Below are 25,244 nucleotides of genomic sequence, written 5' to 3'. Positions count from 1 at the left end.
TCTTTTTTTTTTTTTTTTTTTTTTTAGCGTTACATGGGCCTCTCAGTGCTGTGGCCTCTCCTGTTGCAGAGCACAGGCTCCGGACGCGCAGGCTCAGCGGCCATGGCTCACGGGCCCAGCCGCTCCGCGGCATGTGGGATCTTCCCGGACCGGGGCACGAACCCGCGTCCCCTGCATCGGCAGGCGGACTCTCAACCACTGCGCCACCAGGGAAGCCCCTGACATACTCTTTTAAACAGGGAATACTAGATATGATAACTTTTTTTGATAACTAATTCATGATTATGAGCATCAATTTCCTGTATCATATACAGTGATACTAAATGAGATAATTAAAGATTAAAGGATATTTGTCCTTCGTACTTTTTAATTTGTCAGCTGCCATATTGATGCTGTCAGTGTTCTATTGTTACTCGTACTTCCAATTTCTTATTATATTTTCCACATAGTTCTCAACCAATTCTAAATTTTTTTTTTTTTTTTTTTTTTTGCGGTACGCGGGCCTCACTGTTGTGGTTTCTCCCGTTGCGGAGCACAGGCTCCGGACACGCAGGCTCAGCAGCCATGGCTCACGGGCCCAGCCGCTCTGCGGCATGTGGGATCTTCCTGGACCGGGGCACGAACCCGTGTCCCCTGCATCGGCAGGCGGACTCTCAACCACTGCGCCACCAGGGAAGTCCAATTCGAAATATTTTTATTGCTTCTTTTCTTAAGGTGGAGTATATGAAATTCCTGATAAAGTGTTTAGTGAAAAATGTTTTTCTCATTCACTCTCCTTTTGAATTTTTTTTTCTATTTTATTTATTTTATTTTTGGCTGTGTTGGGTCTTCATTGCTGTGCACGGGCTTTCTCTAGTTGCTGCGAGCGGGAGCTGCTATTTGTTGCGGTGTGCAGTCTTCTCACTGCGGTGGCTTCTCTTGTTGCGGAGCACGGGCTCTAGGTGAGCGGGCTTCAGTAGTTGTGGCTCGTGGGCTCTAGAGTGCAGGCTCAGTAGTTGTGGCGCACGGGCTTAGATGCTCCGCGGCATGTGGGATCTTCCCGGACCAGGGCTCGAACCCGTGTTCCCTGCATTGGCAGGCAGATTCTTAACCACTGCGCCACTAGGGAAGCCCTGAAACTGTGTTTTAAAAGTTTGGGGATGATAGAAATTTTCTCTCCAGATAAGTGCGATACTCCTTTTTTAAAAAACTATCAACATGCTTGATCCTAAACTTAACCTCAGGAGGAAGTTAAAACAATGTATACATGTTAAGTTTTACGTCTTATTGGTCTGTCTTATTCATTGCTGTATCTCTAAAAGTGTTTAGTAAAGTGTTTTGTATATAGTTTGGTATCAACAAATATATTAAACATTTGTTCAGCTGAATTTAAAAGGCCTCCGTACTGCAGGAAGAAACCATGACAGCAGATCTCAGCATTTTAACCATAATGGTGATGCATGTAAACAAGAAATAAGATGGAAGATGACTTCTATTAGAAACATAACCTTTCAATTATTCAATGCTTACAGAAGAGTAAGTTCTATAGACAAAGGTTAAATGCTTTGAAAACTAATTTTCCAAAGAAAAAAACAACTTTAAAATTTCAATGAATTAAGAAAAAAATCCAACCTTTTTAGGAAGCATTTCAAAAGATACTCATTTTCCTTTGACCCTGGGATTTTCCAGGTAATATCAAATAGGTTTACAACAGATATTAATTGAACCAAAAATAGTCATCAGTGTCTATTTTCTGTTTACAGACACTATCTCACTGGAATGTTGGTAGGGCATTTTCATAACAGAAAAGTTTGTTATTTGAAAAATATATATGGGCATCACACAAGCAAATTTCTCATTTAAATTTTTTTCTTGAAAATTCTTCCTTCTTTTCAGTTTTCCTGAAGGATTTAAAAATCTAAAATAACATGCGTTTCATAGTTCCTCTAGAAAAATTTGCTACAATCCAGGAAATATAAATATTAGGAGATCATTTTGAAAGAATAATGTAAAATTAAAAAAAAAAGATTTCCTAATAATGTTATACCTAAACTTCTAAACCATAAGCTAAGCTGAGTTTAAGAGTTAATAGTCACAGGATGATTGGTACAAACAAAAAGTTGCAAAGGAAATTTGTGAAGGTTACTGACAGAAAGTAAAATCTCTCAAACTATGGAAGTCTTAGGATAATTTTAGCCATGTTCAAATTCTATAAGCTATAAGATGGTTCACATAAAAAACGCAATAGTCTCCCAAAGCATTTCTAACTCTTCCTCCCTTCCACTGTCATCTCTCGTCTTCCTTCTGTTGTAGAAAAACTTTGCATACTTTGGCACATTTTCTTTAGGTGTGTGTTTTCCATATTAATATTTCCAGGCCATAGCGCTCCACCCTGCACTAGAATGAGATATTAAACTGCTTCCTGTGCACAGATACGGGGATTTCCCATAACCACCTCAAATATAGCATAAACAGACCATATATTGCCTTTACCACTAAAGCTCATGCTCCTTTGGTATATGCTAATATAGTTATAGGGAAACACACCATCCACCTAGTTAACAATCTAGATAAATGACTTTCTTCTTGTCACTCACCACCCTCAACGACTATAGGATTGAGTCTGTTCAGACCTGTGAATCAACATCATTATGTTCTAATTATGTCTGGAATTCACTGAAATAGGAAGAAACTATAAACATCTTCTTTTTGTATGCTATTCAATCCCATTTTCTCAATCAACATAAATACACACAACTCTACCTCCACAGCAACTCCATGCTTTTTCAAAAAAAGCTTCATATTTAAATACATCATATTTTTGCAAGAGTATAAAATGTAACAGCACATTAAATAATAATTAAAAAATAATATCAGTTTTCATGTACCCATAACCTGGCTTCAGAAAGAGAACATTTCCAGTTTCTTCAGTGACCATATAGGCTCTTTCCAGTCCTACATTTCTTTTTATTTCTTTTTTTTTTTTTTTTTTGCAGTACGCGGGCCTCTCACTGTTGTGGCCTCTCCCGTTGTGGAGCACAGGCTCCAGACGCGCAGGCTCAGCGGCCATGGCTCACAGGCCCAGCCGCTCCACGGATGTGGGATCTTCCCGGACCGGGGCATGAACCTATGTCCCCTGCATCGGCAGGCGGACTCTCAACCACTGCACCACCAGGGAAGCCCTCCAGTCCTACATTTCTAAACCTCCCTTCTAGAGATATCTATTGCCCTGGATTTTGTGTTAAGCATTCCTTTACTTTCCTTTATGGTTTAACCACATGGGCATATATTCCTAAAAATACACTGTTTAGCATTTCATGCATGTGAACTTCATATAAATTGAATCACATTGTATATATTCTTTTGTGACTTCTTTCCTTCACTCAAAGTTACATTTTTGCAAATCATCTATCTTGATGTGTATTATTGTATTTTTAATGTTAGTGTTATACAGCTTCGTTTTACAAGCACACTAGTCTATTTATCCGTTTGACTATTACAGACATTTAAGCTGTTTTTAGATTTTTTGCTGTTACAAACAACTCTGCCATGAACATCTGTATATGCACATTTCTTTATGCTCACAGGCAAGAGCTTGTCAAAGGTCTATATCTAGGAAAGGAATCATTGGGTCAAAAGGGATACATATACATATTCAAACCCTACTAGTCAATGCCAAAGAGTTTTCAAAATATTTTCAGAATAAACTTCTACTTGTCTATGAATAAGAATTCTCATGTTGGCTTTAATTTAAAAGTTCCAGATTACCAAGCAGGTTGATCATATTTTTACTTTGTTATAGGCCATTTATGTTTTGTCTGTGAAATGTGAAATGTCTGTTTATGACTTTTGCTCATTTTTCTATTGGATTCTATGTTTAGTTTTGTTTTTTTCTTTCCCCATTGATAATAATCCTTTATTAGTTGTATGTCTTGTATATGTTTGTGGCTTACGTGGGGTTTTATCCTGACATTTTTCTCTTACTTATTTTTATGTGAACTTAATTCTTCAGAATAAAAAGAAACTTGATCTAGATACCTTTCTAACCTCACACAGTAAATGCTTCTGTTATTTTTGTGTAGTGTTTTAGAATGTGATAATTAGCTTTTTTGAGATTTTTGGACTCTGTTCCCAGCTCCCACTTTTATCTGGACCTTCTCTATCTTCACTTTTATTGCTACATCCTGTTCAATTTGCTTCTACTCCTGGAAGTTTTCCCTCAGTGTGGGGTCCTGTCCTGGAAGGGAGCTGTGGCTGGAGAGTTTAATGAGTTCATGGGGACAAGATTGCTCCACTCCCTTCAGATATGACCTTCAGCCCTTACTGTCCCTGGCAGGTCAAGTGGTCAAAACCTTCCCAGCTTCAGTTGCTATCTTCAGATAGGCCCTGTGTGTTTTCTAGTCAGTTTCTCTGGGCTATTTTGTGGTTCTTCTGTTCTCAGTGTTATCAGACGCCCCACTACTACCTTCTCTTTCTTCGTACATAGATGCTGGTATCATTCTGCTCCTTTGGCTCTTGACTGTTTTTCCTTCATTGCTTATACTTGGTGTTTGAGGTGACACCTTGTCATCATCTTTTTTCAACAACGATCATGGTTTTTTCCCACGGTTTTGCTATCTAGCTGTTTTGCCTATTTTTGTGGGTATTTGGAAAGATTCACCTATGCCCTTACCATATCTTCCTAGAATTCCGTCTTTACATTCAATATCTTATATCAGAAATTGTATATAACAATTCGCTATTTGTTATGACATGAAAACACAGGGCATCTAAAATGTGTGTGTGTTTTTAACCTCCAAGGAACTTTAGTTCAGCACCTAGAACACAGATCATGAACACAGATAATATTAAGGATCATCCCCTTGATCAAAGGTGCTAGCTAAGAAAACTATACTAATAATGAATGATTGCTGTGAAGCTCTGTTATGTTTGTAAAAAATCAACTCCTAGGAGAGAAATGTGGACAAGTAGACATGTAGACAACTTCACAGGGTCAGTATGTCAAGATGGTTAAGAGTGCAGACTGGAGCCAGACTGCTTTTAAGTTCAAGTCCAGCACTGCATGCATCAAGAAAGTTTGAATTCTCAGAATGCCAGTGAACTAACTTTCTGAGGTCTACCTAAAGTTACTTAACCTATCTATGCCTCAGTTGTTTCATCTGTAAAATGGAGATAGTAATGATATGCTTATCGCTTACAGTTATGGTGACCTAGCACATAGTAAGTGCTATATAAGTGTTGACTAACGTTACTGGCTATTTTTTCCATTAGAATTTCTACATGCACTAAAAATAACTCTCATATCTTGCATATGAAATGAATAGAAGCATTGTGATTAGGAATATGTGGTTTCCCATGTACATCCTTTAACCCAACTCAAGTAACCTGCCCTTCCCAATGTCTTGAATGCTTCAGTCATCACAAAGTTTCCTAAAGGAGAATTGTGGGAGGATCAGGGGATTAAAGCAGCATTAAAGTATCCACCTCCCTTTTAAAAAATGTCATTCTCCAGAATTAAATTACTTTGCGTTTGGGCCATTTAAATCAGGATTTTAGGTTATATTCTTGGCCCAACTATTATTCACTGTGACACCTGCAGATAACTTCAATTTCCACCCAATTAAAATATGTAACTTTTCCCCCAGTTTTCCAGGGTGTTCCATTTTTTGCTTTACACATGGAGACTTTTTCAAAGAGATTCATTATAAGTAAGAGGCCTTCCTCTGACTAATTCCTAATTACTGGCAGATTCACATTCCCAAGTGCTTAAAGTAATTTTTAGAAGAGAAGAAAGAGATAAGCCTTTGCATGCTTCAAGAAATCTCGAATTCTCAGAATGCCGATTAACTAATTTTCTGAGTTCTACCTGGAGTACATGAAAAAAATGAAAACTCCTTTCCCATTTACTTCATGACATTCCTTCTTGCATGAGAAAAAAAATCCAAGATTAAACATCTTCATTCATTGTTTTGTCTTTTGAGCCTTTTTTGTCCCTTTAATCACTAAAACATACTTTAAAAAATTGGGAACAGACAGTTAACTTTGTGATTCAGATTTTTTCATGAATTGTAGCACAGACTTTTCTATGCCCTTTTTTCTTAAAGAAAACATCAAATTAAAATTCCCCTGGGACATCCTCCTATCTTTTAACTTTAGGCTGACAAATCGGGCTGCATCCTACTGATGTTGACAATGGTACACTACATACGCTGGTGAGCAATGAGGAAGTACAGCACATCCTGGGTGTCCTCCCCATAACACCCCAGTCACCCTTGAGCTGAGACCAGTGACACTGCCTGCTGACCACGTCTAGTCATGCTCCATCCAGGGGACAGAACTCTGAGTCATTCTTTAAATTTCAGTGTCCTGTACTCTACCATGGGAAAGAGAACATGTATAAGGCCAAGCAGGTAAACATCATTAGAGGAAGTTTTCAAATAGGATTTGTGTTATTTTTACTTATTTTTTTTTCTTCTTCTTCTACTTTAGATACTGAGTATGAATGACTCAACACAGAGCATGCAGACCACTAATGCGTTCTTACATGGACTCATTTGTGGGACTATTCAAGACCTCCTCTGAAAGGCCAACAGAGAACAAAACTGGAGAACAGACGTGAGAATCAGGTTTCCAGTGAGGCAGGAAACAAGTAGGAAGTACAAAGAATATACCAGTATCTTAAAAATGTCTCATTAGTTCTGCAGAGACGAGCCAGCTCTCATCAAACCAATTTCCTCTTCCTCCTGGGCACAAAGATGAACATTGGTTCCTGGCCTTGCTGTCAGTGAGATGGGGCTGCAGCAGTTCTGGGTAAGGAAATGTGGGTAGAAGTCATTCCCCCCACTTCCAGACCTGGTACATATGAACTATTCTTACACCATGGTTCTTCCTCTCTTTTGTCATCTGTCTGTTGAAATCAACACCCAGGGTGACATCGGAAGTCTGGCTGGATAATAGCAGAGTTACCTACCATCCATCTTAGTCCCCAACTGATGATCAGAAACGCCAGGATGGGTTTTATGTGAAGGAGGAATTAACTTCTTTGTGTTAAGTTACTGAGATTTTGAGATTTCTCTGTTACAGAAGTTAGTTGCCTAATACCGCTAGAGTCCTGGAAAATACAAAATGCTCCTGACTATAGGTATGCTGGTAAAATACACTACTATAAGCAGAGCTCAGTTTAAAAAAAAAAAAAAAGACTTTCAAAAACCCCTTATCTAAGGATGTATATACATACACACGTACATACATATGTACACATATTACTATTCATTTATTGAATAAATGAGCAACTATAAAAATATAAAAACACTAACATGTGAGTATACGTGGGCCAGTACTGTGTCTACATTGTTCACCACTGAACACACAGTGCCTAGAATGTTGCTTGGCACATAGGAAGAATGCAACAAATATTTTTGAACACATACATACATACATACGTAATTCAGCTCATGATCTCTCTTCTCTATTCTTTTCCCAGGATGCTTCACACCTCTCACAATTTCTACTATCTCCTATATAAGATCATATCCTATGATTATGAGGTTATTAATCATTAGGTTAATAATTATTACTGATAAAAATGTAATTGTGATGATGATGATAATTTACTGAACACATATTGTGACAGGCTTTGTGCTAAGTACAATTTTGTGGGTTATTTTCTTCATTCCTAACAATTTCATGAAGATTTTGCAATTTTATCCTTATTACGGAAAGGCATTTGGATACATTAAGCTCTCAAGGAGTTGGCAGATAGCAAATGGTAGAAAGAGACATAATTTAGACACTCCAACTCCAGCGGCAACTCAACTGCTTCCTACCCTAATTAACAATAACCTGTCTCCCTAATTCTAGACCTTTAGAAACTCAGAGAAGGTGGCCACCAGGAATGAACTGGTGGGTATCAGGATATCAAAGCAGAGCTGTTAAGTCTGATCAAAAGCTCTTTTGTACTTTTTAAGGTCTTATTCCCATTCAAACAAGCTTTTCATGACTGAAGTCAGGAAAGGTTACTTGTACAGAAGAATGATTTCAGAGACCAGTCCTCTCAGATGCATAAGGACAAAGAAGAAGTAAAAACCTGGACTCACATGAAAAATATAGATAAAGTTAGTTGGGAAGCTTTTCCTTTTATTATAGAGCCTAGGTTTTGAAGTCAGATGTATCTGAGTCCTAATGCAAGTCTAGTCTTTGCTTAGCTTTAATACAGTTGGGGCCAAGTGGGATCAGTTTCCTTATCTGTAAAACAGGTATAAAAATACTTACCTCATAAGGGTTGGTGGTGGGGAGGGGGTCAAATGAATTAATGTTCTTAAAGCACTTAAAAAGAGTGAAGTAGGTAATAAATTTTCAACGTGTCAACTACAGTTATTAATAGAAGTAGTTTTAATAGAATATCCTATTTCCTCCATTGGGGCTCATCCTTAGATTGAACTAAATATTCCAAATTGCCAAAATGCTTTTGAGAGTTTTATAATTACAACTCTTTTTTGGAATGTAATAGAAAACAGAAGGAAAACAGGGGTTAACATAAAAAATCTGATGCCATCAAAAGAGAATAAATAGATTGAAATGTTCAGATCTAAAATGATTTTCTCTCAAGTTAGACCGGAGGTGTATAATTGAAGAATGCTAGAAAATCTGTGTTCCTCAGAGCAGTTACAGGCAGCTTTGACGAGCCAAAAAAAATCAAGCAGCTCAGCAAAACTCCTCCTGTCTCCTTCCCACGCCCTTCACTACAAAATCTGTTATTTAAGAAGCATGTGAAAATCACTCTGAAAAACACAGGGCACATGTGTTTCTCTGAACTAACAATAGAAAAAGTTAATGGATTATAATGAAAAGACTTTATAGAAAATTTTGGACATTTTTACTGTTCATGAATGATTAGAAGAGAAGGCTGAAATACCCCCAAATAACATTAGATTTCTCACATTTTCTAATGACTTTATTAACTAACCTATATCCCCTTCCTACAGCTACTGCATTGTAGTAGACGACCTCTCTTTACACAATTCTGTTAGAGACCAGGGCCCAGGGCCACTTACCCACTGTTGATGTCATCAGCCCTGAGACTTTTCCCAAGGATATCACCATCACTCATATATCCACCAACATCAACTTCAGAAGACATGTCCAGGTCACTGCTTGCTTTCTCACTCATGTCAATCTGTGACATGTTTCCCAGCCGAGAGACAGCAGCTCGACGGAGAGGCGTAGTGTACATGAACCTTGAGGGGTCTGTGTGGATGAAACGACTGGTACTGCTGCGAGGGTAGCCAGCACCCAGGGAGGGAGCATCTCCAGCCTGAAGTCTAGGACATGCCTGGCCCAACCTCCAGGTCATGGGAGTGGGTCGACCTGTCAAGTTGGGTATGGTCCTGCCATTCACTTCCGTCGTCACAGTGCTGTCAAATGTTGTCTCCAGGGTGCTGTCAAATAAAATAGAGAAATCACTATATTCTGGTTCACCTGGGGCCATGGACCCAGAATGCATGAAGACAGGAATGCCTACAGTTGAGAGTCATTTCTTAGAAGTATGTCTATTTTCATGAAAGTCAAATTATACATTCATTTTGAGATTCTAAACACCTCTGCAGGTATCAAAATGTAGGAAGGGGCATTCATCACAGATTTTTTTGCTTTCAAAAGAAATGCCATCATTACATTTTAGATAAAACAAAATATTGTTTCACATTCTCAACCAACCCTTAATTTAACCCATTGTAGCCTTCCCAGAACTTTTCTGGAAGTTAACTACAATTATGTTTGAAAGACTCTCTACCACCTCTCCTCAGATGCATTTTAATTACAACTTCCACTGTTGTTATTTGAGGCAGGCATGAAAATCCATTTAGCAGCGATGGTGTTAGTTTCAGTAGCTAATTCAGTTTAAATGGGAAATTATACTGAAGAAGAGATGGATAGGAGAAAAAAATCACTGGGTAGGGCTGCGAAGTCACCAGTTGACTGTCATATAAAATTTAAGTGAGAAAATAGTAAAGGAAAACTAAAATTCCTTCTTTTTCATTATAAGAAGTTAAATGCTTAATTGTAATTTTTTCTTTATTGGCCCCAAAATAGGCAGAATTGAAGAAGACCTGTGACTTATCTGGGTCCCACGAAGACTGGACATAGTCTCTTCTAAATTCTGCCTCAAATCTGCTATGTTTTTAACTGTTCTCATTCTTCTTGTTTCAGGGTCTTCACCTAGAAAAGTAACATAATAATAAACTTGTTATTCATGCCATTTACTGTCCTGTGAATAATCTGAATAATTACATAAATATAGATATAGATATGAGTTCCTTTTTGTAAAGTAAAATAATGGGTAGAAAATTCCAAATGACTATTATTATCTGAAATTATAATTTTTTCTACAAATAAAATGTGAATAGAAACAAATGTAATGTTACAAGTAATAATTTGAAGTGGCAGTAATACAATAGTATTTCATAGTCTATGACCTTAATCATTGCAAAATGAGAGAGTCATTTGGAAATATGCTGTACTCCATGTTTCTAAGCTTAATTTAAATATCTGAAACTATTTGGATCCTAATTACTTTCATAATCACCTATTTCAAAGTGTGCTCAGAATAGCTGAGATAAACTTGACTTATGTAGCAAGCATACATTTATAATCTGGGGAATCAGACAGAGGCCTTTTCTCATAGAAGCAATATCTTTTTAAGTCTTTTATTTTATTAGACTCATGAACCAAGATCCAAGAATTGGACAGCTTTATTTTTCATTATTTCTCCACTTTCTACAGGGAACCAAAATATCCACATGTGACACCAGAGTGCCAGTAAAGTCTTAGGCATCTAATCCAGCAATAAGTCTACACATAAAATAAACAGCTCTGCCAGGGTGACAACTGTTGGTCTTGTTCAACCTCTGTCATTTGGGGGCAGAGGTGCCATTAAACCATTTTGTTTATGGCCATGTAATAATTCCCAGGCCAGTGGCCATTGAAATTGGTGAATCTGGATAATAAGAACAACATGGAAAGGAAGGAGAGGAAACATAGTCTTAATTCTGTTCAATTTGGACTCAGGAAGATGTCCAGTGATGAGGAATTTTTTTTTTTTTTTTTTTGCGGTATGCGGGCCTCTCACTGTTGTGGCCTCTCCCGTTATGGGGCACAGGCTCCGGACGCGCAGGCTCAGCAGCCATGGCTCACGGGCCCAGCCGCTCTGCGGCATGTGGGATCCTCCCGGACTGGGGCACGAACCCATGTTCCCTGCATCGGCAGGCGGACCCTCAACCACTGCGCCACCAGGGAAGCCCGAGGAATTTTAAATAAAAAGAAAGAAGGAATAAAAAAAGGGAAGGAAGGGGGAATGAATGGATTAAGGGGTGAGAAGGTACAGGAAAGAAAGAAAGGAAGAAGACGGCAAAGGAGGGGATGGTAGGGAGGGGAAAGGAATGCAGAAGGAATGGAAGGAAAAGAACAAAAGAAGGAAAAGTGAAGGTAGAAAGTGGCATGTATTAAATTCCAGTATGAAAACTGCCACATAGATAAGTCAAGATGCATATCTACCATCAGTTTTAAGAATACAGGTAGATATTCAACCTGTTCATTTTTCTTCCACAATATTCATGCCAGGTTAAAAAAACACACACACAACAAATGCACACATTTAACATTTATAATAGAATCTTAGAGTTGATGGGGACTTCAGAGATTGTCTTGCCTCACCTCTCAGCCAATGAGGGAAAACTCTGTGTCACTAGCGAGGTGGCCATGGGTCTCTGCCTAAAACCTCCAAGATCGGAAAGGCTTCCTCCTCTCCAGTAAGAGGTGACTCTTTCCAATATTAGGCCAATTAGGTCTCATTATAAAAACAGTTCTGAGGATGAGTAATGATTTGCCCCCATTTAACTTCCACCCAGGGGTTGCAATGGCTCTGAAACCAAATGAATAATTTTATATCACTTTACCATGGCAGCCACTCAGAAAGACAAATGCTAATTTCTTCTTCAGGCAAACACTACTACACTGTTCATTATCCTTCATCCTGAATGGTTGCCAAAACAACCACCACTCTGCTGCCAGTCTGCAAATCTCTTCCTTTTAATTTACCAATTATTTGAATGATTGAAATGCTTAATAACTGTATTATTATTTCAGATTTAGAAAGTACTGAAAAACTTCCCTAACTTCCCTGTGTGTGTGTACACACACACACACACATACACACACACAAATGGAATATTACTCAGCCATAAAAAAGAATGAAATAATGCCATCTGCCATCTGTAGCAACATGGATGGACCTAGAGATTATCATACTAAGTGAAGTAGGTCAGACAGAGAAAGACAAATATCATATGATATCACTTATAGGTGGAATCTAAAAAAATGATACAAATGAACTTATTTACATAACAGAAACAGACTCACAGACAGAGAAAACAAACTTATGGCCACCAAAGGGGAAAGGTGGCAGAGGAGGGAGTAATATATACACATTACTATATATAAAATAGATAAGCAACAAGGACTTACTGTATAGCACAGGGAACTATACTCAATATTTAGTAATGACCTATATGGGAAAATGATCTGAAAAGAATATATATGTGTGTGTGTGTGTGTGTGTGTGTGTGTATAACTGAATCACTTTGCTGTACACCTGAAATTAACACATTGTAAATCAACAAAAAAATAAATTTAAAAAAAGAAATAAGAATATGTTGTACATGGCACAACTTTTCTAACCCTAATTCAAGTCATACAACTTCTAACCTCATAGATTAACATTACTTTAAAATTCAGAACTGTTAATAACCCTTAAGACTCTAATTATATTTTCTCTGGAAATTCTTCCCATCCTTCTCCTCATAAATATAACACAGCATATTTGAGAGATGGCTAGAAAGAAGTCTACCTCTTATTTCCAAACAATCTGGCAGTATGCTGAAAGAAAAAGAAGGCTTTGTAAGGAAAATCTTGATGGGCAGAAAAAAATATCATTACAGTCAAAGGAAAGGCAGAGGTGAAGAAGAGATTTTACTTAAAATGGCAAAAGTAACAGTGAAGGATGAGACCAAACTGGAGACACATTAAAGCTAATATTCAGTAGTTTATCTAAGATTTCACACAGTAGAGAAGCCTAAGATTCTAAAGGATGGTAAGAGAAAAGTCTTAAAGGAGAAAGTGCTGAGATGACTTTTATTGGAGGGAGGAAGGAAGGCAAATCATTGCCCTTACACAAGTTCCAAAAATACACCATTACAAGTTCCCTATCTCCGATCTCCTAGCCCCTTCCTTTGGGGAGAACTTTGACTTTGTAATCAAGCTGCACCTCAACTACTTGCCAATTGCATAATATTAGTAACACTGATATTTGAATTACTTTCAATATCTTTTTTACATAAACTTTAAGAACAGTGTATTTTCAGACATTCCATTTCACTCAGTATTTTTTAACACCTTCTTTATCTCCTTTTAAATTTCCTTCTTCCAATCCAGCAGGCATCTTAGATCCTTGGATTCTTCCAATTGAATCCATTGTTTGTTTATACAGCTTCCCTCATGTTTCAGAACCATCACTCTCTCTCTCTCCATTGTTTTTTCTCCTCATGACATCTACTCATGACACTGCACCACTCATGACAATCAGACAGATGGACCTTTTCCTCCAACACTTACTGAGCAAAACATAATTGCTGCCTCATTCATGTCAGGAAAGATAATAACCAAATCAACATTTCTTGCAGCAAATGTTCTCAATGACCCATGAAAGGCAAGATAAAGTTAAATGCACTTACAACCCCCCTAAGGATTGCACAAGCCTGAAAGATCCTGTAAATTTGTATCCAAATCCCATAAGTAAATAGAGAAATGGGGGCAGGGAGGGAATCACAACTGTGAAAAGGCCAAATGTAAAAGCGCAAATACCATTAAATATTTAGTAACAAATAAAAGTTAGCAGACAAATGCACATGAGAAATTTAGTCACAAAAATGTATCCCCTTTCACTTTTATCATCTCAAAGCCAGCTATTATTCCTGAAAGAAGCCTCCTGTCAGACAAAATCGTAAGGGCTTACACACATTTTCCAGAATGGCATATTCTGCAATTTGCTTTGAGTTTTTGACATTAGTGCAAACTATTTTCTCTTTGCTTGTAACATCTCTTCTATGAGGACAGAGTAACAGGCTCAGTTCGGTGCTTTTGCGTTTTTACTTAATGGCAGACGGACCATTTAATCTGTGCGGTCCTGCCCTTACTTTTCAAGCTTTAATTACACACACTGTAATTAACACCGCCAGCCTTTGTCATCTTTTAGGAGGAAATCAAATTACATACGAATGAACCTGATTCACGGAGAATTATGTCCTCTACACCAGCTATATTACAAATGTTATTTTTTAGAGTACAGCTGCCTGATTTATTTGGAGAAATCACCCTAGTTTTGTGGATGACCCCCCAAAGGTGAGTTGGATAGAAAATTTTTCAACTCATCAGGTTAAACCACACTTTGGGGGAAAAATAGCAAAATATGGCTCACAGCTTTACCACTACCTTTTAAATATTCTCCTATATAGTTATAGCACAGACCCTAGTCTGTCTGATTTATTAGGATATCCAAGAATAAAGACTTGAACTCAGGGAACTCTGCCTAAAAACTAACTTGGAAGAAGCCATTTTGAGTCAGAAGCAGAACCTAGTCAAGCACGTAGCAGAAATCCTGCAATTCTTGTGTGCTGTGGGCTTGGATATATTTACCAACTTAACATGCATCATTATTTAGGGAATCGCATTGCAATGCTTCATTATCCTGATATGATTATTCATATCAGAGCTATTTGAATAAACTCTTCCTCTTACTTTCTCATTTGCATCTTTGAATACTGGCATATGCTGGGGGAGAAAAATGCCTTAAGGAGAATAATCCCATAAATAAATTAGCAGATGCTCAGTTTAAAAACCATGAAATACACAGACACCTATTGAGAGATGACCCTCTGACAGTAATGCTCCAAGTTATTTATGTACAAAAAGGCATATGTCATATACACACCCAGCCACAGCATGCTATGATTTAACAGAACCACCAACACATGCTTTCAGGGGACTTTACTCTGGTCATATCTTTGAAAATACTTACATAAGAGGTACTTAGAACAAGATAAATGCTACCATTTTCAAGGCAAAAGACAAATATTATTTGATTCTACCGTTTCAGAGGATCAAGAAACGAAAAAAGATTCTTAAGGATTAAGACTCCCTCTCTTGCCTTTGTACTGCATGCAGGGATTTTTTTTTTCGTTTTTTTATGAGAAGCAATTCATCACGGAAGGCACACAATGGTGAAGAAGTAAATCTTCAGTGTCTGAGCACCTGGTGTATTCAGATTCAGAAATCACTATTCCTGCAACTGTGGAAACATTACTCTTTTAAAGCTAAACTAGCAAGAAAAATTGAGCGATATTCATCTCTGCTGTCTCTCTAAGCTTTCTCCCTCTAAAGCTGTTCACTAAGATTCCAGAAAATCTCATAAAACCTCTTGTAACATGAGGGTCTACATAGAGAATAAAAACAAACCTATATTTGGCTTCAGTTGTATGAATCAGAAACAAAGGGATCACTGGTCTGGTTTAATTCTTTCGAATTTAAAGAGTCCTATATGAAGTCCTTTGTGGAAATACACACTGACAGAGGATGTGGTCAATGGTTTAATGCTTATGACTTTTTGAAGAAGGCACCATATGATATAAATATGCTACTGTAGAGCGCTGAACTTAGATATAACAATTAAAACGTATACAGTTTAGCTATTCAGGCAGGTGGCAAAACTGAAGAATTACTTCAGACATTGTCATATCTAATTAATTAAAGATTATTATCAGAAGTTACTCCTAAGAATCATGTCATCAAACAGGGCTACTCTGTAAAGTATCAGAACAGTTCACATGCATCTACATAGTAATTTAAATAGTTATAATGTATACACTCAGAAGTATTTTTTGCCAAACACTTCAAAAAAAAGTAAGTGAGTAAAGCTGTCAGAAGAGGCCTCTGCATTTCAAGTATAACTAGAATGTATGGTACTTGTCACCGAGGTACAAACAAGGCCATCTCTTCAGACACCACTGAGGCAGCAGAAGAAACCTGACTAAACAACAAATTTACCCACGAGGCCCTTCACTCTTCATTCCGAATCTGTGGTGAGGTCACCTTGAGGGAAGGTGAATAAATAGGCCCCGTTAATGACTAAGTAAAAAACAAATTTGGAGTTTTAAAATGTTAACACTTATTTATGGATGTCTAGCGTGCACCAGACTCCAGGCTAATAATGCCCAGGGCAGGTGGTTGCTATTTACCTTCTCCATGTACACTTTACGACTAGTTCTCACAGTTCAGTTTTCTGAAGACAATCATTTCAAGAAACAAGGAATTTAAAATTGTTTTGAGTAACTACGGTTTCGAAAACATTAGTCGGAAGAACAGAAGCTATTTGGTTTATGCAAAGAGGCAGCTTCTGAAAAGTTCATCCTCCTTTTGGGAGCAGACCCCACTTACCTAACAAGTCAGTGTAAAGGGCCTGTTCCAGGTCGCCCAGCATTGTCAGGATCACATCCTCGTCCAGATGAGCTGTGCCTTCCCGCAGGCAGCTTTCTCCCTCCTCTTCGGCCCAGCTCCTGCCGATGCTGCCAGGCCTGGAGGACACATTTTCATCTTCGGAACGGCTGTCTTCATCACTCTCACCTTCCAAGCCTTTTCTGGAAGACCACTCTTCTAAGCTCTCACCGCCTGCATGGCTGGCGGACAGCAGGTTCCAGGCCCCCGGAACACTGGTGTGGTACAGGGACTGCATGGACCTCGACAAGAATCTGGACAGCGAGCGCCTCTCTGCATAGCTGGATTCTCTCTGGCTGGCCTTGGCGGCATTTCCAAACCAGTTGGAAATGCGCACAGTGGGCCGCCTCTCCCCCTCACTGGTGAGGGACAGATTGGTCAGAGACTTTTGCTTCTGAAGGCAAGCTCCCTTTGGCCTTACTTTGCTCTGAAACACAGAGAGTTCAGCTGGCCGCTGCATGGCTCTCCTTATTGGCTTCTTCTTTTTCAATTGGACTTCATATTGTCTTTCTACACTGAGATGCCAACTGGCCCTTTTGATTTTAATGAACACTTGCACTTCAATAAAAACTCAGGCAAGGCTCAAACATTCACCTTAGATTCTAGAGCTATAGTACAATCAATGAGTTGCCCACAATTCAGCTTGGTATGTCATGCCCCTCATCAGCAGTACTTACAAATATTTTGCTTGTATATATCGGAAGCAGAAAAGAGTTCATCAAAGACACCGCTCCAGCTGTAAAGTAGCACAGGAAGCCAACTACGTTTTCCAGTCTTTATCCAATCACATGTCTCAGCAGGGCGATGGGTCCACATTTCCCTCTATCGCTTCTGTATTCCCAAACGCGAGGTAGTGAAGCACCAGCAATGTCTCTGGCTTTGCTTTTTTTCCCTGCCTCTCACCAGCCCTTCACTGATCTATCTGGGTCTGCAGCCCTTTACTCTAGAGGAACTGGCAAGATGCAGCATGTAGAGCCTCCACATCAGAGCCCCGTTAGAGCAGATTAAGCACTGAAGCCAGCCCTGCACGCGCCTCTCGTGTTTTAGTATTCCACCTGCATTCTCAGATCTACGGCTCTTCCTTGCTGCAGTGGATGCTGCTGGCTGCCATGGCAGCAAACATCCTGCTAAATTAAAACAGAGGCACAGAAGCGGCTGTCCAGCCTAGCATGCCACAGGTTTCAAAGCCAAGCCTGAATGAGATGCTACATGATTAACCCTATGCATGTTTAAATCACTTTCAGCTACCCCGCCTCAGATACGGAGAGACACACACACACACGACATACACACTGACTCACATACATAACACACACTCCACGACGCTGAGAATGACAGACTAATTCTCTATAGCTGCAGGCAGCTGAAGCAGGCAGATCTGTCTTCTGAATGTTGGGATTTGTGCTGTAAAAGCACAAATCAAATTCAAGAGTGTAAAGGACCTAAAAAACGGAGCATGACACTCTCCACCGGCAGACAGATAATGCTTTAAAGGGAAAGACTTCACCTCCTCTTTTAAAGAACAAATCCAAGGGCTTTTTATTCTGAAGAAATTTAGTACAATCCTAATCTGACAATAAAAATCAAGATTTATTCCTATACAAAAATAGCACACAAAAAAAACCTCAAACATTTTTTTTTCTTTTTTCTTTTTGAGAAAGAATATTTTCACTCAAAGCGTATAATTGAAAGTTGATGGCCAAGTGTGTTGAAGATAATGATGTGACAAAACCCATAAACTGTATGTTTTCTGACACAGAGCATTTTTCTTAGTCTATTCCATAAACCTATTACTGTATAATCAGCTCTTTAATATTTTGATGAAAAGCAGAAAACCTAAAGGGTAAATTTCTTATATTTATCTTGTACTGGTTATAATTACCATCCTGAAATTCTGATTTTAGGAAAACTTTTAAAACACTTATCAGGTATAGTAGAGACCATGTACCACTGAGAGCTAATGAGAAAAGCATCAAGGAAAAGCTTTTCAGGTTTTTCTGCCCATAAACATTCCTCACTAAAAGGGGGCAGCATGGAGAAATAGATGAAAATATTCGTGTCATTCAAATTGATATAATTCCGTAGCATTTTCTGAGCTAATATCATCAAATTAATTCTGATTTTTCACCTCTTGTTGCTAACTTCAGCTAGGGGGAATGCTCAGTCTTTTAACTATGTAAATTAGCATTATAATGTACACTGCCTATACCTTTACATATGATAACAGCGTACTTTGCAGAGTTAATTATTCCTTCTGCTCAAGCTCAAGGGAGTATGTAAAAGGGAATTAGACGGAAAGAAGAGCAATCATTTGTGATAAAAGTTTTTGCAATTGAACAAACCTGTGAATTATGAATACTGATCCTCAATTCTTCATTCTTCAAAAATAATTTATGTTTATATAAAATGTGCTTAAATAAAATGAGGGCACAAAGGCTGAATCATAGAAACTGACAATTATCCTTCTAAAAACATCATTTTATAAAGTGTTTTTCAAAAGATCAAAATGCTACCCCACTTTGGATTTTTTCTTCATTTGGAGTTATTGTGATCCAGTAAATCAACAGATTATAAGACTAGAGTAAATTTGTTAAGGTTATGAAACTTTAATGTGTTTGATATGTATTACACTAAAGGACACATGCAGCATCCTCTGAAGTCTTACAGATTCACAAAAAATGGAATTCTTATGCTTTAGGCATCAAAAGTTAAACTTGAGCATTATAAGTGAAAGCAATAATGATGCCCTCTCCTTATACAAGGATACTTGTGTACCAGTCAGCTTAGACCAGTGGTTCTCAAACTTGAACTTTCAGAACCTCTCCGAGGGTTTAATACAACGTAGCCTGCTGGGCCCCAGCCCCATCTCTACTCATTCAGTCGGTCTGAAAGGGGCTTGAGACTCTGCATCTCTAACACATTCCCAGGTGATACAGATACTGCTAGCTCTCAAACAAACCCCACTTTGAGAACTTCTAGAGTGAGACTAGAGACTAGTGGTTTTCTACTGGGTCCTCCCGAGGGGACATTCAGCAATATCAGAAGATAGTTTTGGTTGTCACAGAGGGGGGTGTGGTGCTTCCGACATCTGAAGGTAGAAGCCAATGATACTGCTATACACCCTATAACGACAGGAACCCCACTCCCCAAACAAAGAATTATGCAGGCTACATGTTGATAGTTCCAAGGTTGAGAAATTCTGGCTTGGACTACATTATATTGTACTTACAAATGATTTAGAAATTTCAGTGGCTTACAGAAACAAAGATGCACTTTGCCCACATTTATGTCCACTCTATGTTGGCTGCAGCTCTGATCCAGGTACCCTTTATACAAAGACCCATATTGAAAGAGCAACTTCAGTCTAGGATATGTTGATATCATGATAGAGGGAAAAAGAGATAAGAAACCTAAGCTTCTGCCCAAGAATGGCCCATGTCATTTTTCCACTCACATGTCATTGGTCAAATGAAATCACATGGTCCATTCTGATTCAGTGGGGCGAAAAGTATAACACACCTGTAGGGGTGAATTGAGGAAGGGACTAAGTCCAGTGGAGACAGCAGCGAGGGGCTGGCTAGTTTGAAGATATAGCCCGAACAGAGAAAAGCACCAAAAGGGCATTTTTGCTTGTTTCTTTGTTTAGAGATATTGTCAACTTGCAGTTATAGTAGTTTTCTCCCTGGGAACAACTACATGGGTCCTTAAGTTTACCTTGAACAACAGCAGGGAACCCAATTATTACTTCTCTAGAGGCAGTTATCTCTGCTTGCTTTGGGTGTACATTCATACATGGGTGTATTTATACTTACTTGTATTTAATTGTTTATTTATTTATTTTTAATAGATTTATTTATTTACTTATTTATTTTTGGCTGTGTTGGGTCTTTGTTGCTGCGTGCAGGCTTTCTCTAGCTGCGGCGAACGGGGGCTACTCTTCATTGCGGTGTGTGGGCTTCTCATTGCAGTGGCTTCTCTTGCTGTGGAGCACAGGCTCTAGGCGCGCGGGCTTCAGCAGTTGTGGCTCACGGGCTCCAGAGAGCATGCTCAGAAATGTATGTTACACAAGGTGGCGGAGGAAGCCTCAGTGTATGAGACAAATATGCCCAATAATGAAAATGTGAATCGCTCTAATTTAGCCAAGACCTCATATAAAGTAGAGCTACTATAATGTTCTGAAAAGGAATGCTTTTGAGTTCTTTAGTAAACATAATTACAAAGTAGCTATTTAAGTAAAAGATCTAAACTGATTTAAAATGACCTGAGCTTGATCATCTTAATCTTTATAAACATCCAAGAAAAAGGCAAAATAAGTGATCATTTACACAGGTCTTAAATACCAAGTATTTCCCATTATTCAATACAAAGTCTGGGAAGTCAGAAAAAAACACATGTAACCATCAGTTTATCTCTCTGTTCAAATTAAATTCTTACTTCTAAAATGATTTCCTGAATTCATCCAATTATTTAATTACTTTTTTACAAATGACATATTGGCTTCACTGATTCTGATTCAGTCTGGCATCTATCACCATTTTTCAGTGGAATATAAATTCTAGATAAAGGTTAAAAAGTGGATTAAATAAATGTTATACGTGTTGGTAGACAGTCTTATGCAAAACAAGGGGGCATGTGTGAACCTATGTATTAAAAAAAATCTAAAAACTTTCTGAATGATTCCAGTGGAATGAAAAACAAAGCTCACTTTGCATTTGGCAGGATCTCTTGGCACTTGATGAAAGGGATGGTCTCTGAAGCCCAATTCTTTTTGTCAATGAATGAGAGAATAAAACCCAAGCCAAAGCAGTAAAATCTAAACCATCAATTCAGCTGGACTTGTAATATTGAGGTCATGGCATGAATCTTATGGATAGGCTGGAAGCAAGAAGCTCACTCGATCTTTGCCACAAATTGTATAATGCATACCACCTGACTGTAATAATTAATAGCACCACCATCAACAGATTGGGTAAATATCACAGTTTCCTCCCTAAGAACATGACAAATAATGGGAAACTTGAGAGAGATACATAAAGCCTTTAGAGGGATAAAATGTCTCCAAATTGTAAAAGTCTTGAGTTTTCTCCAGCATATGCCATTTTATTGTGTAACTCATTTCTGATACTTATCTTCACACCACAATTTAACTACGTTTTTAACTTCTGCTACCATTTAATCATGAAGACACTGTTCTTATAAATTCAAATGAGTTACTGCATAGAGGAAATGTAAAGAGCTAAGCCTCCTAACAAATCTGCTTTTCAATGTGAACTCTTCAAGTTTGCTCCTTAACAGTATCATAGATCTTTACATGTCATGCATCTCACAGGTCATGCAATAGGGATGCTTTTCACATTTGTTTAAGTACAAAAAGGGATTTCCCTGGGTAACACAACAGAAAAGTGCAGGGAAGGAGGGAGACAGTCTCTGACATGGCTTGTCCAGGGGCTCAGACATTTTCTACAAAGACCTTGAGCTAATATTCTTCTGCTTTAGGTTCTGTTTTCTCTACGTTTGTTTCACTCGAGGGTGAAGGTAACTGCCAGCAGCTCCAAGCTTTCTTCTGATTAGCTTCAGGTCTAGTGGAAAAATGGAGTGTCTCTTTCCTAACAGCCAGGAAAAGTTCTGAGACTGATTCTCACTGGTTCTGATTGAACTGAATTGGGTCAGTTGTCCACTCCTGAAAGAGTCACTGTGGTCAACGGAATGGGTTGTTCTGATTGGATCTGCTTGGGTCAATTTCATTTGAACTACGTGAACAGAGATTGATGGGGCTATGGTTCCCCAAAAGAAAATCAAGGGGCTGTTATTAGCAGATTCAGCAATGGATGCTGGTCAGGCAAAACTAGACCAGGACATCAAGGTACGTCTACTGTGAAGCCAGTGGTGTTTAATATACAGAGCTTCTAACTTGGTTGAGCCAATATAACTTTGTATTTTTTAAATTATTTCCAGGCTCCTCCAAATTGTATAGGCTTCAAAAATTCACAGAACCTGGATCTTATCCAGCCAAGACTAACTCCATCAGAGTTCTCTATTATTTAGGCTACTTCACTTGGGGAACAGGACAAATTTACTCCCCACTGAGGTCCCCACAGCAACCTTTAGCAATAAGCCTTCAACAGTAGCACTGGCATTGAAACTGGCATTGAAAATCACTGAGCTACCAAAATCCCAAATGTACCCAGTTTTTCAATAAGAAACAGACAAAAATAACAAGTAAAACTTTTTTTCAAATTACTTCCATTGAAGTTGTTTCTTCCTGAAATATTATTTCCTGATTTCTTTACCCATTAGAATTCTACTATACACATGTGTGATCTTCTTTTAGGCCCTGTATAAATATTTACAGTTAAGTTAGTTGTTCCCATAAATCTAGTAATTCAATTATTTGTGGTGTTAAAGTTTATTTGTCACTTATTCCTCCATAGGAGAACTCATGTCTTAGTCATGTTTGTTTTCCCTATCCTTGGCATGCTTGGCATTTACAACGTACCTGGCAATGATTACTGAAAAGATGGATGGAAGAATAAAACCATATCTCACAATAATCCTGAGTTTATTAAGCATCACTATAGTCACCTCACAAAAAAGAGAACTAAGGGACAATGCAAACAACAAAATAATGGCAGTGCAGAGGCCAGGATTAATTTTTTTTACTTCCTAGAACACTTACCTCCTCATATCTCATGCTGTCTTTGAAGAAATATTCTAAGGGCTAGTCTAAGACGTGGCATTAAATTCAAGTGTGTATGTGGTTTGTGGTTTCCCTAGCAGCCAGAATATAGTAGCAACAAGAAAAATTAGATAGAGAAAGAAAGCTGTGGAAGGGGTCAAGGAAAGTTGTTCTGTTTTGTTTTAAATTAAGATTGCAGAGATGGCAGCATCCTGTGGGCTAAAGAGAGTGGTTTGGTATAGAGGGAGATAAGGTAGAAAAGAAAGTAATCCAAGGAAAAGTGAAGTAAATAGGTATAAAATGCCATACATGGGTAGATATGGTGGCAGGGGTTTGTGAAATTCTTTTCTCTCTGCTTAATTTTTTTTTAGTGACATCAACATCAAGGTCATCAGTTAAGAGAAAGGATGGGAGAGGTGGCACTGTAGCTTTGTAAAGAAGAGATAAGGTATAAAATTGTCATCTAAGAACAATCTCAAGTTCTTAGATGACAAAAAAAGAGTAAATGCGCCAGAGAAACACAGAATGATTGCCGGGCAGCATTAACTACTCACTCGAAGCTGCTGGTCATGAATGTAAAGCGAATCACATCAACACGTGATGTGTTTTTCTACAGGTTCATTCATTGCTGGTATGGACTAGGTGGAGACCTGGATGTTACTAGGTCTGTGGTTTCATCCAATGAGAACAATGAAGTGAAAGAGGTGTAAGGGAGTAAAGGGTATATGTAAAAGTAAAATCACATTCAGTCACTACAGGAATTCATCTGATTAAGGAAGGAAGAAAGGATATGTAGAGTCTGGTGAGGGTAAGTAAATGGTGGTGGGATCAATAAATTGGAAATCTTAGTAGAAACAGTGTCAGAGTCAGAGAATGAAAGGAAGGGCATTGAAAGGACAGGAGGATGTCATCAGTAAGAGTGAGGTGCATGGAAGTGAGATTATAGAGAAGCTGCAGATTCCAATGGTGCCCAGATGTAGGGTAGGAACAGGAGAATAAGTAGCTCAAGGAGGGATTAGAAGGCAAGCTCATTAGAAGAAAGGCCGGGGTATAAATGCCAGCTCTGCTCTTGTCACTGGCCTACTTCCCTATGACTGTCATCCTCTCATCACTGGTCTACCAGTATACTCTCATCTACATTTCTCCAATTATGGTACTCAATTTATAGCTTTCTAATCATAAATATCTTTCTTTCATGAAATCTCAAGTTTGCACTGAGAGAAATTTTCAGCACTCCACTATAGACTCATTTTAAACAAATGATCGTAGGAATGACATAATCAGATAAGCCTCATTTCAGCACTTATGTGCTGTTTTCTTTCTTTTATTCCTATCTAAATCATAGATTCAAATCTTTGATTCTGTATCAATACTTATTGACATAAATTAATATTATACCTTCTAATAAATCCATCAGACTATTGTATTATGTTAAAGTCTAGTTTATTTTTCACTTTCAAATATTCTATTAAAAATCAGAACAGTAAATGGAAATTAAAAATGTTTTTTTCGGGCCTCCCTGGTGGCGCAGTGGTTGAGAGTCCGCCTGCTGATGCAGGGGATACGGGTTCGTGCCCCGGTCTGGGAGGATCCCATATGCCGCGGAGCGGCTGGGCCCGTGAGCCATGGCCGCTGAGCCTGCGCATCCAGAGCCTGTGCTCCGCAACGGGAGAGGCCACAACAGTGAGAGGCCCGCGTACCGCAAAAAAAAAAAAAAAAAAAAAAAAAAAAAAAAATGTTTTTTTCCAGTTTTATTGAGATATAATTGGCATGTAGCAGTGTATTATTTTAAGGTGTATAACATAATGATGTGACTTACATAAATGGAAATATTAACTGGAAGTATAAAAAATGATCAAATGGTCAAAAGAATAAGAAACTGGAGGATAAAAGATCAAACATGGGTTACTGATTCAATCAGAGATACTAAGCGATATACTAATTTTAGAAAAACAAGGTTTCTTTGTGAAAATCACATAAAAATTAGAAT

At 38.3% G+C, this 25,244-nt stretch overlaps 1 protein-coding gene across 3 annotated transcripts in view; it reads right to left on the bottom strand.

Moving 5' to 3' along the window:
- NAV3 (neuron navigator 3) overlaps positions 1 to 25,244 on the bottom strand; it is a gene marked incomplete at both ends in the record, with an annotated part of 371,484 nt that overhangs the window by 154,190 nt on the left and 192,050 nt on the right. For all 3 annotated transcript variants that reach the window (XM_079715629.1, XM_079715630.1, XM_079715631.1), the window contains 2 exons: positions 9,033 to 9,416; positions 10,086 to 10,194. In XM_079715629.1, coding sequence (XP_079571755.1) covers positions 9,033 to 9,416; positions 10,086 to 10,194 — 493 coding nt within the window. The remainder of the gene's footprint in view (positions 1 to 9,032; positions 9,417 to 10,085; positions 10,195 to 25,244) is intronic.

The sequence above is a fragment of the Hyperoodon ampullatus genome, assembly GCF_949752795.1.
Source record: "Hyperoodon ampullatus genome assembly, chromosome: 11".
NCBI lineage: Eukaryota > Metazoa > Chordata > Mammalia > Artiodactyla > Ziphiidae > Hyperoodon > Hyperoodon ampullatus.
Note: the sequence above shows the minus strand (reverse complement) of the source record. Positions and strands in the feature narration are given on the sequence as shown.